Below are 13,508 nucleotides of genomic sequence, written 5' to 3'. Positions count from 1 at the left end.
GAATGTCATTTAGACATTCATATTGCATGGACATCCAAAGCTCAATTTTATAAAGGAAGGGCAGAAATATGAATGTCCAACTCCAATCTGAGAAGGGGATGTTTTTATTTAGACCTGGAATTTTCCATATCCAGGTTAGAGAGAGGATCAGCTGTCTATTAGAAGAATTAAGGTAAATCACCTCCTGTGGTAACTGTCTTCCTCTCTCCCTCAAATGTAAAAGTAGCAAGGAATACCAGGCTCTGTTACTACCTCAGGAACTATAAACACTCATGTTACTAAAAATCTGTTTTATATTTTCTTAATACAGTGCTGCACAGAGCTGAGGATTATCCTAATAGCTAAAGTAGTGAGCTAAGAACCAAGGAACCTGAGTTCAAATCCCACGTCAGCTCTTTGTGACTTAAAAAAAAATAGTGAGCCCTCCAGGGACAGAAAAATACCAACTATATCTAACTGTATAAGAAAGCTGCAAGCCTGAAAACTATTGAATTGGTGTACATTAAAATACAATCGGTATTTTTCTGTCTCTGGAGAGTTCATAAGAATAGCCTTACTGGGTCAGACCAAAGGTCCATCAAGCCCAGTAGCCCATTCTCACGGTGGCCAATCCAGGTCACTAGTACCTGGCCAAAACCCAAAGAGTAGCAACATTCCATGTTACTTATCCAGGGCAAACAGTGGCTTCCCCCATATCTTTCTCAATAATAGACTATGGACTTTGTCCAAACCCTTCTTAAAACCAGCTACGCTATCCACTTTTACCACAACCTCTGGCAATGTATTCCAGAACGTAACTATTCTCTGAGTGAAAAAATATTTCCTCCTACTGGTTTTAAAAGTATTTCCCTGTAACTTCACCAAGTGTCCCCAAGTCTTTGTAATTTTTTATGGAGTGATAAATCAATCCACTTGTACCCGTTCTAATCCACTCAAGATTTTGTTGACTTCAATCATATCTCCCCTTAGCTACCTCTCTTTCCAAGCTGAAGAGCCCTAAGCTTTTTAGTCTTTCCTCATACAAAAGGAGTTCCATCCCCTTTATCATCTCAGTCGCTCTTTGAACTTTTTCTAGCTTCTACATCTTTCTTGAGATAAGGAGATCAGAACTGAGCACAATATTCCAAGTGAGGTCATACCATGGTGCGATACAGAGGCATTATAACATTCTTAGTCTTGTAACCATTTCTTTTTTAATTATTCCTACCATCTCATTTGCTTTTTTAGCCGCCACTGCACATTGGGCAGAAGGTTTCATCGTATCGTCTACAATGACACCCAGATCCTTTTCTTGGGTTCTAACCCCCAATATGGACCCTAGCATCCGGTAACTGTGATTTGGGTTATTCTTCCCCAACGTGCATCACTTTGCATTTGTCCACATTAAATTTAATCTGCCATATGGATGCCCAGTCTTCCAATTTCCTAAGGTCTGCCTGCAATTTTTCACAATCTGCATGTGTTTTAATAACTTTGAACAGTTTAGTGTCTGCAAATTTAATCACCTCACTCGTCGTTCCAATTTCCAGACCATTTATAAATAAGTTAAATAGCACCAGTTCCAGTACAAATCTCTGCGGCACTCCACTATTTACTATCCTCCACTGAGAAAAATGACCATTTAACCCTACCCTCTGTTTTCTATCTGATAATCAATTCATAATCCACAACTAAATTTGCCACCTATCCCATGACTCTTTAATTTTATCAGGAGCCTCTCAATTTGCCAAACGCTTTCTGAAAATCTAGATATACTACATCAACCGACTCACCTTTATCCACATGTTTATTTATACCTTCAAAGAAGTCAAGCAAATTGCTGAGGCAAGATCTCCCTCGACTGAACCTATGCTGATTCTGTCTCATTAAATCATGTTTGTCTACATGTTCCAAAATTTTATTTTTTATAATTGTTTCCACCATTTTGCCCGGCACTGAAGTCAGGCTTACCGGTCTATAATTTTCCGGATCTTCCCTGAAACCCTTTTTAAAAATCAGCATAACATTGGCTACCATCCAATCTTCAGATACTATAGACGATATTAGCAACAGGGTACAGATCACTAACAGCAGGCCTCTCGTGCTTCTGAGCTCAAGGAGGGAAGCTATCGCTGGCATCTAACCTGGATGTAACCTGGTTTTTGAAGGGGACGCTCAGGTTGTAGCCTCCATTGCACCAACCTTTTCCATTCTGGAATTATAATATGTATTGTCAATCAATGTTTAATGTTGTAGGATTTTGGCATTACAATGCTGAATCTTCCTTACTGACATTCAAGGCCACTTTGAAAACATTTATTCAAAAAAGACTTTTGTAGTCTGAGGACTATAGTTATACTTTGGGTTTCAATATTAAACTAATAGGTGACTGTTGGGAGAACAGCACTCAAAGGTATTTCTTTCTCTTTATGCTATGCTTTCCTATTTAATTCTATAGTTCTTTCCTGGACTGTGAATTTTATGTTTTGTACCCCGCTTTGATTGGCTTTCTATAAGCAAATTGCCAAGTATAATAAACTTGTCTTACTACAGTCAACTAGATAAAGTGGCCTATCTGAATACCAAACCTCCTCTGCCTAACCAAGAAAGTACATGCAGGCATTTGAGCTTGGGTTCTGTAAATGGCACCTAGAAATATGGTGTCAGCCACGTGTCAATCACACTTAGGTGCCGTTAATTCCTAAATAGAAGCTACACTAAATTCTAACAATTTTATTATGTCTATTCTTGTGTAATATGTTGTATTCATAATCTTATAATTTTATAATTTGTACATTGTAATTCGCTGATTGTCCAGCTCTCTTCGGTGTGAAGCGCCTAGAAGTCATCTGACTATGGCGGTATAGAAGAATAAAGTTATGTTATGTTAACAGAATTGCGGCTACCGGTGTCTAAGAAAAAATTTAGGTGTTGGTAATGGAGGCCAGGGTGTTACAGGTCTACATTTACAGTGCCTAATTTTTTTTGAGAATTGTGCATAGCAGCATCTAGTTATAAGTATAAGGAGTCAATTTTTTATTAGATTAATTTCATACACTGAGAATTTTGTAATGTTGCCAATGGCCGAGGCTCCTAAAGCCAGACCCACCACCCAGTCATTACATATGAAATATTATTAATGTATTTTCAAGTGAATTCTTAAACTTCAATCATCCAATAGAAACAAAAATAATTTTTACTTAGCTCTACTAACACCCTGAGAGCTTAGTAAAGCCATGACCCGGTGGTGAGTCTAGTTATAGGGGCCTCAGCCTTTGGCAGGATTACACAATTCTAAGCGTATGAAATTAAACTAATAAAAAATTGACTCCTTTATACTTATAACTAAAGATCTTTGTTTTTGGTGTTTGATCTTTTTGATCTCTACGTTCAAAATGCCACTTTTTGGTATTTTCCCTAAGTACTTTTTTTTTACTTAGAAGCATCTAGTGACACCTAAGATCATCTCCGCCCCTAAACACACCTACTTTGACCTTAGGTGCTGCTAGGTGCCATGCTGTAGGCGTGATTCCGGCGTCTACCATTTTGTTATATATTTTTAATTGGTTTTAAATGGTGTGGTCAATTACTGCACTGATTAAAGCAATTAAGTTAGGTGCCATGCTGTAGGCACAATCTAGATACTTACCAGCACCTAACCTTTGACGCTGTTTCCACAATATTTATTTATTTATTTTGATTTATTTCCCTTCCTCCCTGAAAGGTCAACTAACAGTACAAAAAAACACAGATTCAAAGAGCGGGGTTAACAGAAGGACTGGTGAGGTTGCAGAAAACAGAGGAACCTAGATATAGTAAGGGGGAGTGGGGAACAGAACGGTTCGCCTCGGGTGCCGTCTTGCTGGAGGCACCCACAGCTGTCCTCCCCACTCTTTCCCCGCCCCCACTACTGCGTTCGCGCACCTTTTCCCTTCCCCGTACCTCTCTAACGTTCCCTGTGCAAATAGGAAACCCAACCTGCTGCTCACACCAGTGTCAGCTCTTCCTCTGATGTCACTTCCTGGACACACGCCTAGGAAGTGACGACAAAGGAAGAGCCGACATTACAGAGGTACAGGGAAGGGGCATGCGCACGGCAGGAGAGGGCGTGGAAGGAGTGGGTGGGGGTGGGGGCGGAGAAGAGGGTGGAGGAGGAACGCCACCGCCCCAAGCGCCTCTCACCCCACTGCTAGGTACAATATTAAAGGCTAACAAATTATCGTCAAGGAGAAATGTACAGATTCCATAGGCAGTGAATCTAAGTACAAGGTGAGGCTAACATGTTACCATTTACAGAGGGAAACCAGGAAGGACAAAAAGGGCATACATAGTTTAAAGGGAGGGGACTTGGATAACATAGGGAGTATAGCAGGGCACAGGTTGAAAAGCATACTGGAAGCATATAGAGGGGATGTCAAGCAGTAGTGTAATCTTGTTCATATGGCCCTTGTAGCTCACATATGTCTAGCTGGGTTAAAAAGAAGTGTACCTATGGGTGTGTTTAGACCAGGAGAGTGCATATACAGTCCATGCAGTGGTCAAATGTGTATGCATGCTATTTTTGTCCAGCTTGGCCGCCAATATGAAAAAGCAGGCTCAAGTGCATAGGTTCTTTTAGTGCACCTACTTTGTACTTGCTCATTTTAAAGGGAAACAACATGCCTGGTTGACTAGATTGTAAGCTCTTTTGAGCAGGGACTGTCTCTTCTGTGTTTTGATGTACAACGCTGCGTATGTATAGTAGTGCTAAAGGAATGATTAATATTTATTTAGTTAGTTATTTCTCAAATTTATAGACCGCCTATAACTAAGCAGTTAACATTCACAATAGTTCACGACAGTAAAGTTAACATTTTGGTTACAGTACATCACACACTAACATAACACCCTTGGAACAACCTCAAAACCAGTTTCCCTTTTGAAGCTTTGGCACAATGTATCCTGGCTAAAAGTGCCAGTGTACATTGCAAACAACAGGGGCTAATTATAGTGGCCTGATACTTTCCTAGCTTGTCTGTACATGGGTTTCACATAAGACCTGATCAATTAAGGTAGGCCTCATGCTCAAATGTGTTTATCTCAGGAGCACAGGAGATCACAACATGCACTGTGAGGTTAGATGCAACTTGTCTATTGTCAATGAGGCTTTCCCAACCAGAATGAGAATGCATGTTGAAATACTTCAGTTTATCCACTTAAAAATTACAGCCTTGATAAAATAAATGGCAGAATTGTTTTAATCATTTTCTTTAGTGTGCTAACTGATAGGCAGTATAAAAAGGACAGAAAGATGAATTGGGACCAGTTCGTTTAGTATCATGAGAGTCTATCTATTAATTAAAGTCATAGCATGAAGCCCCCTGTACGTATTGTATTAAACAATGCAGAAGAGAGTCTGAGAGATCTTTCAGGCTGTTTAATTGATTCTCTTCAAATCCCTGATGTGCTTTCTTTATTTCAGCTATGTAAAGCTTTGAACCAAACTTTTTGTGCTAATCAGGATATCAGAGCTTGACAATTAATCTTTATTTTCCCCATTCATTAGGAGATATCACTTATCATATGATTACTTCCTGGAGGATGGCAGTAACTATACTTGTGATACAGCACTGCTGTATTCTTGCATTACTACTGAAGATTAAACTAACAAGCATTCCAAGTGCATGAAATTGCATTTTGGACACTCTCCTGATATGTGTTTAACCTTTTTTAATATGCCACTGGTTTTTGAATTTCTTCAAATTGCGGCAATGCAGGTCACATGGATACCATGAGCGAGGGAGGATGATGAAACGCTGAGCTCCTCACTTCTCCCGATAAATTGGCAATATGATCGCTGGTAAATTATTTATTTTGCCCCCGAGTCTATGATTTACTTGCCCTTGAGTGCTGCTGTACTGGGTGTTATCGGCAATGAGAACAACTTGCATTGGATCGCCCAGCCTAAACAGAGTGACGGAGAATGCCACTGAAGCACATTGTGTCTCTCTGTTCCAGCCATACCAGCAGCATGGGCACCGGGTGTCCCGCATTTTCCTGCTCCCAGAGATTCTTTAGGACTTTCTTTCAGTAATACAGTGGCAGGGGGATCTCAATAGATCAGGTATAATAATCATAACTGTAAAACCGCTAATCCTTTATGGTGTGCCTAGGGAAACTGCTGCAGTTCTGCCATCCTACTTCCTCTGCTGAGACGATAGGTTTGTGTTTGGACTTTTGGCGCCTTTCTATTCTCAGTGGCTCTTACTATTTGCCTTTGTGTGCAGCAGTGGTGGGGCCACATTGACTGGCATGGGACAATATTAACCTTATGGCTGCTACACCTTTGCGCCCAAAATAGGGAAGGCCCGCTGAAGGCTGACTTACCATGCCATTTTTTTTTTCAGAAGACAACGGGCCCCACCTCTTCCATCCCTGCACAGCAACGAGCCCCCACCTGACGACGACGCCCACCCCCCACAGCATTGGGCCCCTACCCGACGACATTTATCTGTTTCCAAAATGGTCACCCAGATGTTCCTCCAGGGCTTGGCGTTTCCCTCTTTCTTCCAGGAGACCCGACCACATTTTGCAGCATGGGACTGACCAATCGGGCTGGAGAGGGGCCTGATGTTGATCAGGGCTTAACGAAGCCCCTTCCGTGCTAAGCAGGGTCGCTTTTGTAATTGGCTCTCCGCGCTGAGTCAATCCTTGCAAGGTTGTCTAGACTAGCCGCCGAAGAGTCACGGCCGCTGGAGGTACAGCCTGAGACAATCCTTTCTGCTTCCCCATTACAAGGACAGGTAGGTAAACGACAGCCTTCTCCAGACATTACTTAGGAAGAGAGCTCTTTGCATTCAGCCATCTCCGACGCCATCTTGGTTGCTACTCCGTAGCCAATGTTAATTTACAATTTCCTTTTTTTTGGGCAGCCCTTTCTCACCATATTCTGGGCACCCAGTCAAGTGTGGGCGTGGCATGGGTGGGGCATGGGCGGGGCAGGCCCAGTGTGTGCCTAGAGGCCCTCGAAGAATTAATCCTGCCCTGCCTTTGCGTAAAAACAAATCACACCTTTTGTATAACAAGATGGCAGACTTGTCATCTGTGCTGCCACCATTAGTCTGTTCTGTTTGGATAGCAGAAATCACAGCAGAGGTGACAGCAGCTGTGAAGGCGGCTTTGGATAAAAACTGCAGCCCTATATGATAGAGCAGAGGCTGCTCATGAGCGTTTGGATAGTATGGACTTGGAAATGGATGAATTACAACAGAGAATCAGTGATTTGGAGAATCAGCAGACTTCAGAAGCAAGCCCTCAGCATGGTCTCCAGAATTGGCTGGCGGAGCTGGAGCACAAACTGGTTGACCTTGAGAATCGCTCAAGGTGAAATAACCTGTGACTTGTGGGTATCCCGGAGTCTTCCCAAGATGGGGAACTGTCGCATTTGTTGGAAGCTTGGCTATCTGACTCAGTGAAATTCGGGTCTCAACTGCGGCCCATTCAGATAGAGTGGGCACATCGAGTGGGCCCTCTCTGCCCAAATAATTCAAGGCCTCGCATGGTTATACTTCACCTGTTGAATTTTGCCCACAAACAGGCTGTCTTGTGGGCCATTCATTCAGGGCTCTCTCTCAGCTATGAAGGACATAAAATTCTCTGCTTCCAGGATTACTCGGCTTAAGTCGCAGCGTCGTGGAAAGAATTTGCCTCACTCTGGATGACCTTGGTGGCTCAAAAGATCAAGTTCTTCAACCTCCATTACTTCAGATACAAACTGAGGGTAGAATTACTAATGTGCGTTAATGTTTATGATTCAATGTCAGTGGAATCTTTTTCAAAAAATATATGTTGATCACAGTAATGTGAGTTCAGTGCAAATTAAACTCATTAAAAGCATTAGTGCATGTTTGTAAAATTAGCCCTAATATTGTTAAGTGTCTGGGGCAGTGAAATGCCTGCTATTCTTGAAATGTAAGTCACTTTGAGCTACTAATGAAAAGATATTGATTTAAAATCAAATAAATAAGTGTTCCAGATGTTTCAGTGTCCTATAAAGGAGACAAGCTATGTAACAGTTACCTTGGAGTCCTTATTACTATATGAGGAGGAACTGACAAGTTCTCAGTCCAATCAACCAACTTCCTAAATTCTGAGCATTATTTTGCCAGTGTAGCTGAAAAGAGTGTTATCTTATTCTGTTAAGTGCCAATTTGATTGAACCATATACACATCATTCTCTTCTTGGTTGGGCTGAGAATCTTTCAGCATCCCCTTGTAGTAGTAAGTGCAATGTCCGCCATGACTAAATATCCTTCATCCAAGGAGAAGGTTCAGTCTGCATAGTATGACTGACTCATGGTCAACGTTTTCATTTAAATTAACTGCTTTTCTGGTCATATTACATTTATGGCATTTCATAATTTTGCAGAACAAAGAGCAGACCAGACAAATGTGTGAAAAAAAAGAATTGAATGAAACATATGCCTGATGTGGCCATTTTTCACATAAGGCCTTCCTCAGAGGCAAACCTAGAAAGGTAAAAAAACAGCATGCTACTCTCTAGAGCAGTGTTTCTCAACTCGGTCCTGGAGTACCCCCTTACCTGTTAGGTTTTCAGGATATCGACAATGAATTTGCATGAAAGAAATTTGCATACACTGCCTCCTTTATATGCAAATTTTTCTCATGCATATTCATTGTGGATATTCTGAAAACCTGACTGGCAAGGTGGTACTCCAGGACCAAGTTGAGAAACACTGCTCTAGAGTAACACCTTTATTGTTATCCAGAGAAATTAAACACAAAAGTACTTATTTCTGGTAAATAAATCCAGCAGTAAAGATCCTGTAGCAGTTCTCCATTAAAACAGAAACTGCAGTGATTTGCTTTGCCTTTGACTCAGCCTTTGGGCAAAACATGGCTACATTAGTTAAAGCACAGTAGTTAAAGCTACAGCCTCAACACCCATACTGTTCCTTGTGACCCTAGACAAGTCACTCAATCCCCCCATTGCCCCCAATATATTAGATAGGTTGTGAGTCCACTGCAACAGACAGGGGAAAATGCTTGAGTACTTGAATAAATTCATAAAAACCATTCTGAGCTCCAACAGTATAGAAAATTGAATAAATAAATATATTTCATTAATTTTTTTTGCTTCACACATTTGGCTGGTCTGCTTTTTGTTCTCCCATTTTGATCATCTGACTCTCTTACGTCCCTCATTTCATATTTTTGTTCCTATAGGCATTTAAAATTTACTCCAGAGAGAAACTTGATGACATTCTAACCAACTCATTGAAAAGCAAGATGCCTTCTTGTAAGCTTACCATGTTTCTGAATGAAGACATAAATTGTGACCAAGAAAGTAAGTTATGCTTTCTGTACATTTTATTCTGTATGATTCCATGTCATAAGAACATAAGAATAGCCTTACTGGGTCAGACCAATGGCCTGTCAAGCCCAGTAGCTCGTTTTCACGATGGCCAATCCTGGTCACTAGTATCTGGCCAAAACCCAAGGAGTAGTAATATTCCATGCTACCAACCCAGGGCAAGCAGTGGCTTCCCCCATGTCTTTCTCAATAACAGACTATGGACTTTTCCTCCAGGAAATTGTCCAACCCTCTTTTAAAACCAGCTAAACTATTCTCTGAGTGAAAAAAAATTTCCTCCTACTGGTTTTAAAAGTGTTTCCCTGTAACTTCATCAAATGTCCCCTAGTCTTTGTAATTTTTTGATGGCTTGTCCCATTCTACTCCACTCAGGATTTTGTAGACTTCAATCATATCTCCCCTCAGCCATCTCTTTTCCAAGCTGAAGAGCCCTAACCTTTTTAGTCTTTCCTCATACGAAAGGAGTTCCAACCCCTTTATCATTTTGGTCACTCTTCTTTGATCCTTTTCTAGCGGCAATATATCTTTCTTGAGATAAGAAGACCAGAATTGAACACAATACTCTAGATGAGGTCGCACCATGTCATCATGTATACTTATGTACTGTATAATTCCATTCCTATGGAAGTTTTGCTCTAGGATTTTTTCCAAATCTTTTTTAAATCCAGTTATATTAACTATTTTTACCATTTGTTCAGGCAATGAGTTCTAGACCTTAATTATATATTGAGTGAAAAATTATTTTCTCTTGTTTATTTTAAAATGTGCTGCTATGCAATGTCATGGAGGGTCCTCTAGTCTCCATGCATTTTGAAAGAGTAAACAATTTATTTGTGTCTTTTTCACTTTGTTCAGGATTTTGTAGACCTCAATCATCTCCCCCCCCACCCAGCCTTCTCCTAGCTGAAGAGCCCTGGCTTCTTTAGTTTTTCCTCATATGAAATTCATTCTATCTCCTTAATAATTTTGGTAGCCTTTCTTAATACTATTTATTGCTCCACTATATCTTTTTTGAGATGCAGTGATGAGAAATGTACACAATACTCAAGATCCAATCTCACCATAGAGCGATATAGAGGCTTTATGATAATCTTTGCTTTATCCTCTATTTCTTTCCTAATAATTCCTAACATTCTGCTTACTGTTTTGGTGACTGCCATACACTAAGCAGAAGATATCAACATATTGTCCATGATAACCTATAAATTTATTTGTTGGCAGCAACTCCAAATATGGAACCAAGCAAGCCTCTTTCAATTGAAAGGAAATTCTGGAATGAGAGGGCATAGGATGAAGTTAAGAGGTGATAAGCTCAGGTGTAATCTAAGGCAGTGTTCTTAACCTGCCCTTGGGGATCCCCCCAGCCAGTCAGGTTTTCAAGATTCCCTAATGAATATGCATGAGTCAGATTTACTTGCATGCCTATCATCTCTTTTATATGTGAATCTACCTCATGCATATTCATTAGGGAAATTTTGAAAACCTGACTGGCTGGGGGGGGGGGGGATCCCTGAGAGCAGGTTTAAGAACACTGAATGGGTCATTTGGCCTTTATCTGCCATCATATTTCTATGCCTCCCTTTGTCTATGATAAAGAAAAAGTCCTTCATAAATCTGTTTGGATTAGCAGTAGCAGGAGTTTTCTCAGGTCTAGATGCACTAAACAGGGTCAGAAAGACTGTGTATGTCCACTGTTGTCTGATTTTTGGCCGATTCCATAAGAGTGACCAATGCTCAAACAAGTTTGCATGCATAAATGATTTGAGAGGTTTGTCATAATCCCCGTCCGATACTGCTGATGAATTGCTGTGAAAGCAGCTCTCACATAAGCGCCAACCTGGCCGGGGAAGCCCAAAAAGCTGAGAGGCAGAAGAACCTCCAAAGCAGCCATCATCCGCTTAGGGAGGGGCCTTAGCTCACCATAGGAGGGGCTTAAGGTATCAAGGCCAATCATGGCCTTAGGACCCTCCCCGGGATGCACTGAGAAGGGGAAGGCCCGCCATTTGGAAGAGGTGGGCCTGCTGGCAAGTGGGAGTAGGCATCCTTCTTGCCGACTTCTACAATGAGGTACGGGGAGGGGCTGAGGGGTTGCTTGAGCTGGGGTGGGTTCTAAGCTGACCCCCCCCCCAGCTAGTGGCGTACTAAGGGGGTGCGGGGGGGGAGGTCCGCCCTGGGTGCACGCCCCAAGGGGGTGCACAGCCGGCCACCTTCCCTATTCTGCCGCTGCTCCGTCTCACCATCGCATCCCGGCACCGGCTCACCCGCAGAGTCATTCCTTAACCCGGCCGGCCGGCAACTGGTAGATGGAGACAAAAGGTGAGGCGGGCTGGTGGGCGGGGAAAAAGCGTCGGGCTCACAAGGCTTCACCTCCAGTGTCAATTCTAACGTCGGAGGGTAAGTTTTTTCTACACAGATTTGGTTTAGTGTATGCTCTGTACTGGTTCTGGTGGGTGAGACTGTGAACATTATGATGGTCTCTCTGCACAGCTACTCCGTGATCTTTGTTCACTGGGATAAAGTTGTGGGTCTGAATGTTCACTTTGTATAAGTCATATTCATCAATTGAACATATTTTGAGACTTATAAAATATTTCTAGATGATCAATGATAATGCATAAATATATTAATATCAGGGCTGAACTATGGGTAGGATAGGTAAATGACTGATCTTGACCAGTCACTTTTTTTGTGCATCGGGAAGCCATGTAAGAGAATCAATCACTCTGCTAATTTACATGGCATTTCAATATTAATGACCTTATTTGCATGGCTGGATCGGAGACTGAGCGATCATGCAGAAACTGGTTTAGCAATGATCGTTAGACAATCGCTGATTTTAGTGCATCTGGGCCCCAGTGTCAGTATTAGTTGCCTGCTTTCTCAGCGGCAGTTCTGACCATTCTATGCAAAGTAATTAAAGTGCCTGTACACAATAGATTGTGCCATATATATTAGCAAACTTAGAAATCACTACAGCTAGCCAAACTGCTATGCAAGTGCAAGCGAATCCAATCCTTGGTTTTATATACCGATTCATCCCTCCAATACGGCTCGACTTGGTTTAAAAAATAATCACAGAACATAATACAGGTGTAAATGAGAACCTCGTCCTTACAATCATTAAGTTAAATAGAAGAATTAGTTAAGAATTTCTAGAATAGGTAAGCTTTTAACACTTTCTAAAAAGTTAATAGATGAGGAAGAAGTCTAACTTCTGAAGGGAGATCATTCCAAAGTTTTGGGGACAAAAAGACAAAAGATCGGCAAAAGTTACCTATAGTTATGATTCCTTTAACAGTAGGAAAGGTAAGCTTATATTTCTGAGATTTCCTAAAATTAGATGATTCTCAGGAATTTAAAAAGACAGTAACCAAGAGAGAAAAACATATGATCTAATTCACACAAATTTGATCATAAAAAATGATAAGGAGACATATGCTAATAAAAAGCAATCTTATTTTGTTGCTTTAGGTGCCAGAGTGAGAAAGGGATACCAGCATTGTTGATGACACTTCTCACACTCCTATGGATCAGGCCTGATTCTATAAATGGCACTGTTTAATGCAACAGAAATCATTCACTAGGCACTATTTATAGAATCGCATCTCGCAATGCCTAAGCAGTCTTAGGCACCAGTAGGTGTTGAAACCTTAGGTGCCTTCGTATTTAGGCCAGGGTTTCTTGGCTTAAATGAGTTGCACCTAAATCAAATGACACCCAAAATCCACTCCTAACCACGCCTACTTGCTGGTAGGCGCCTTAGAGTAGACGCCTACCTCAAAATGGTAGATGTTTTTAATGCTACTATGTTTAATATTTTATATATAGTTGTAATCCACTTAGTTTTTAGGCAGATTTTAAATCTTTTAATAAAATAAATGTTGATAAAACAAGTCAACTTATCAGTATTATTACATTAGTGACTTTTCTTCTCCATTTGTATTCTGTTATTCGCTGGTTTTCCAACATTTTTATTGTAACATGTTAAAAACCATATTGCAACCTATGTATATCTTTCTTCTAACTAATCTGCACCATGTAATCACATGCCGCTCAGTGACCTCTTCTCCATCTGTATGTTGTAAGTCGCTGATTGTACAGCTATTCTTCACTGTGAACCGCCTAGAAGTCGCAAGATTAGGGCGGTATAGAAAAA

General features: G+C 41.1%; 1 protein-coding gene across 2 annotated transcripts in view; it reads left to right on the top strand.

The window, feature by feature from the left end:
- BANK1 (B cell scaffold protein with ankyrin repeats 1) overlaps positions 1-13,508 on the top strand; it is a 395,667-nt gene that overhangs the window by 27,268 nt on the left and 354,891 nt on the right. For both annotated transcript variants that reach the window (XM_033956933.1, XM_033956942.1), the window contains exon 4: positions 9,205-9,325. In XM_033956933.1, the coding sequence (XP_033812824.1) occupies positions 9,205-9,325 (121 nt within the window). The remainder of the gene's footprint in view (positions 1-9,204; positions 9,326-13,508) is intronic.

Source organism: Geotrypetes seraphini, chromosome 1, assembly GCF_902459505.1.
Source record: "Geotrypetes seraphini chromosome 1, aGeoSer1.1, whole genome shotgun sequence".
Lineage (NCBI taxonomy): Eukaryota > Metazoa > Chordata > Amphibia > Gymnophiona > Dermophiidae > Geotrypetes > Geotrypetes seraphini.
The sequence above is the reverse complement of the archived record's forward strand: the minus strand, read 5'-3'. Positions and strand labels throughout refer to the sequence as shown.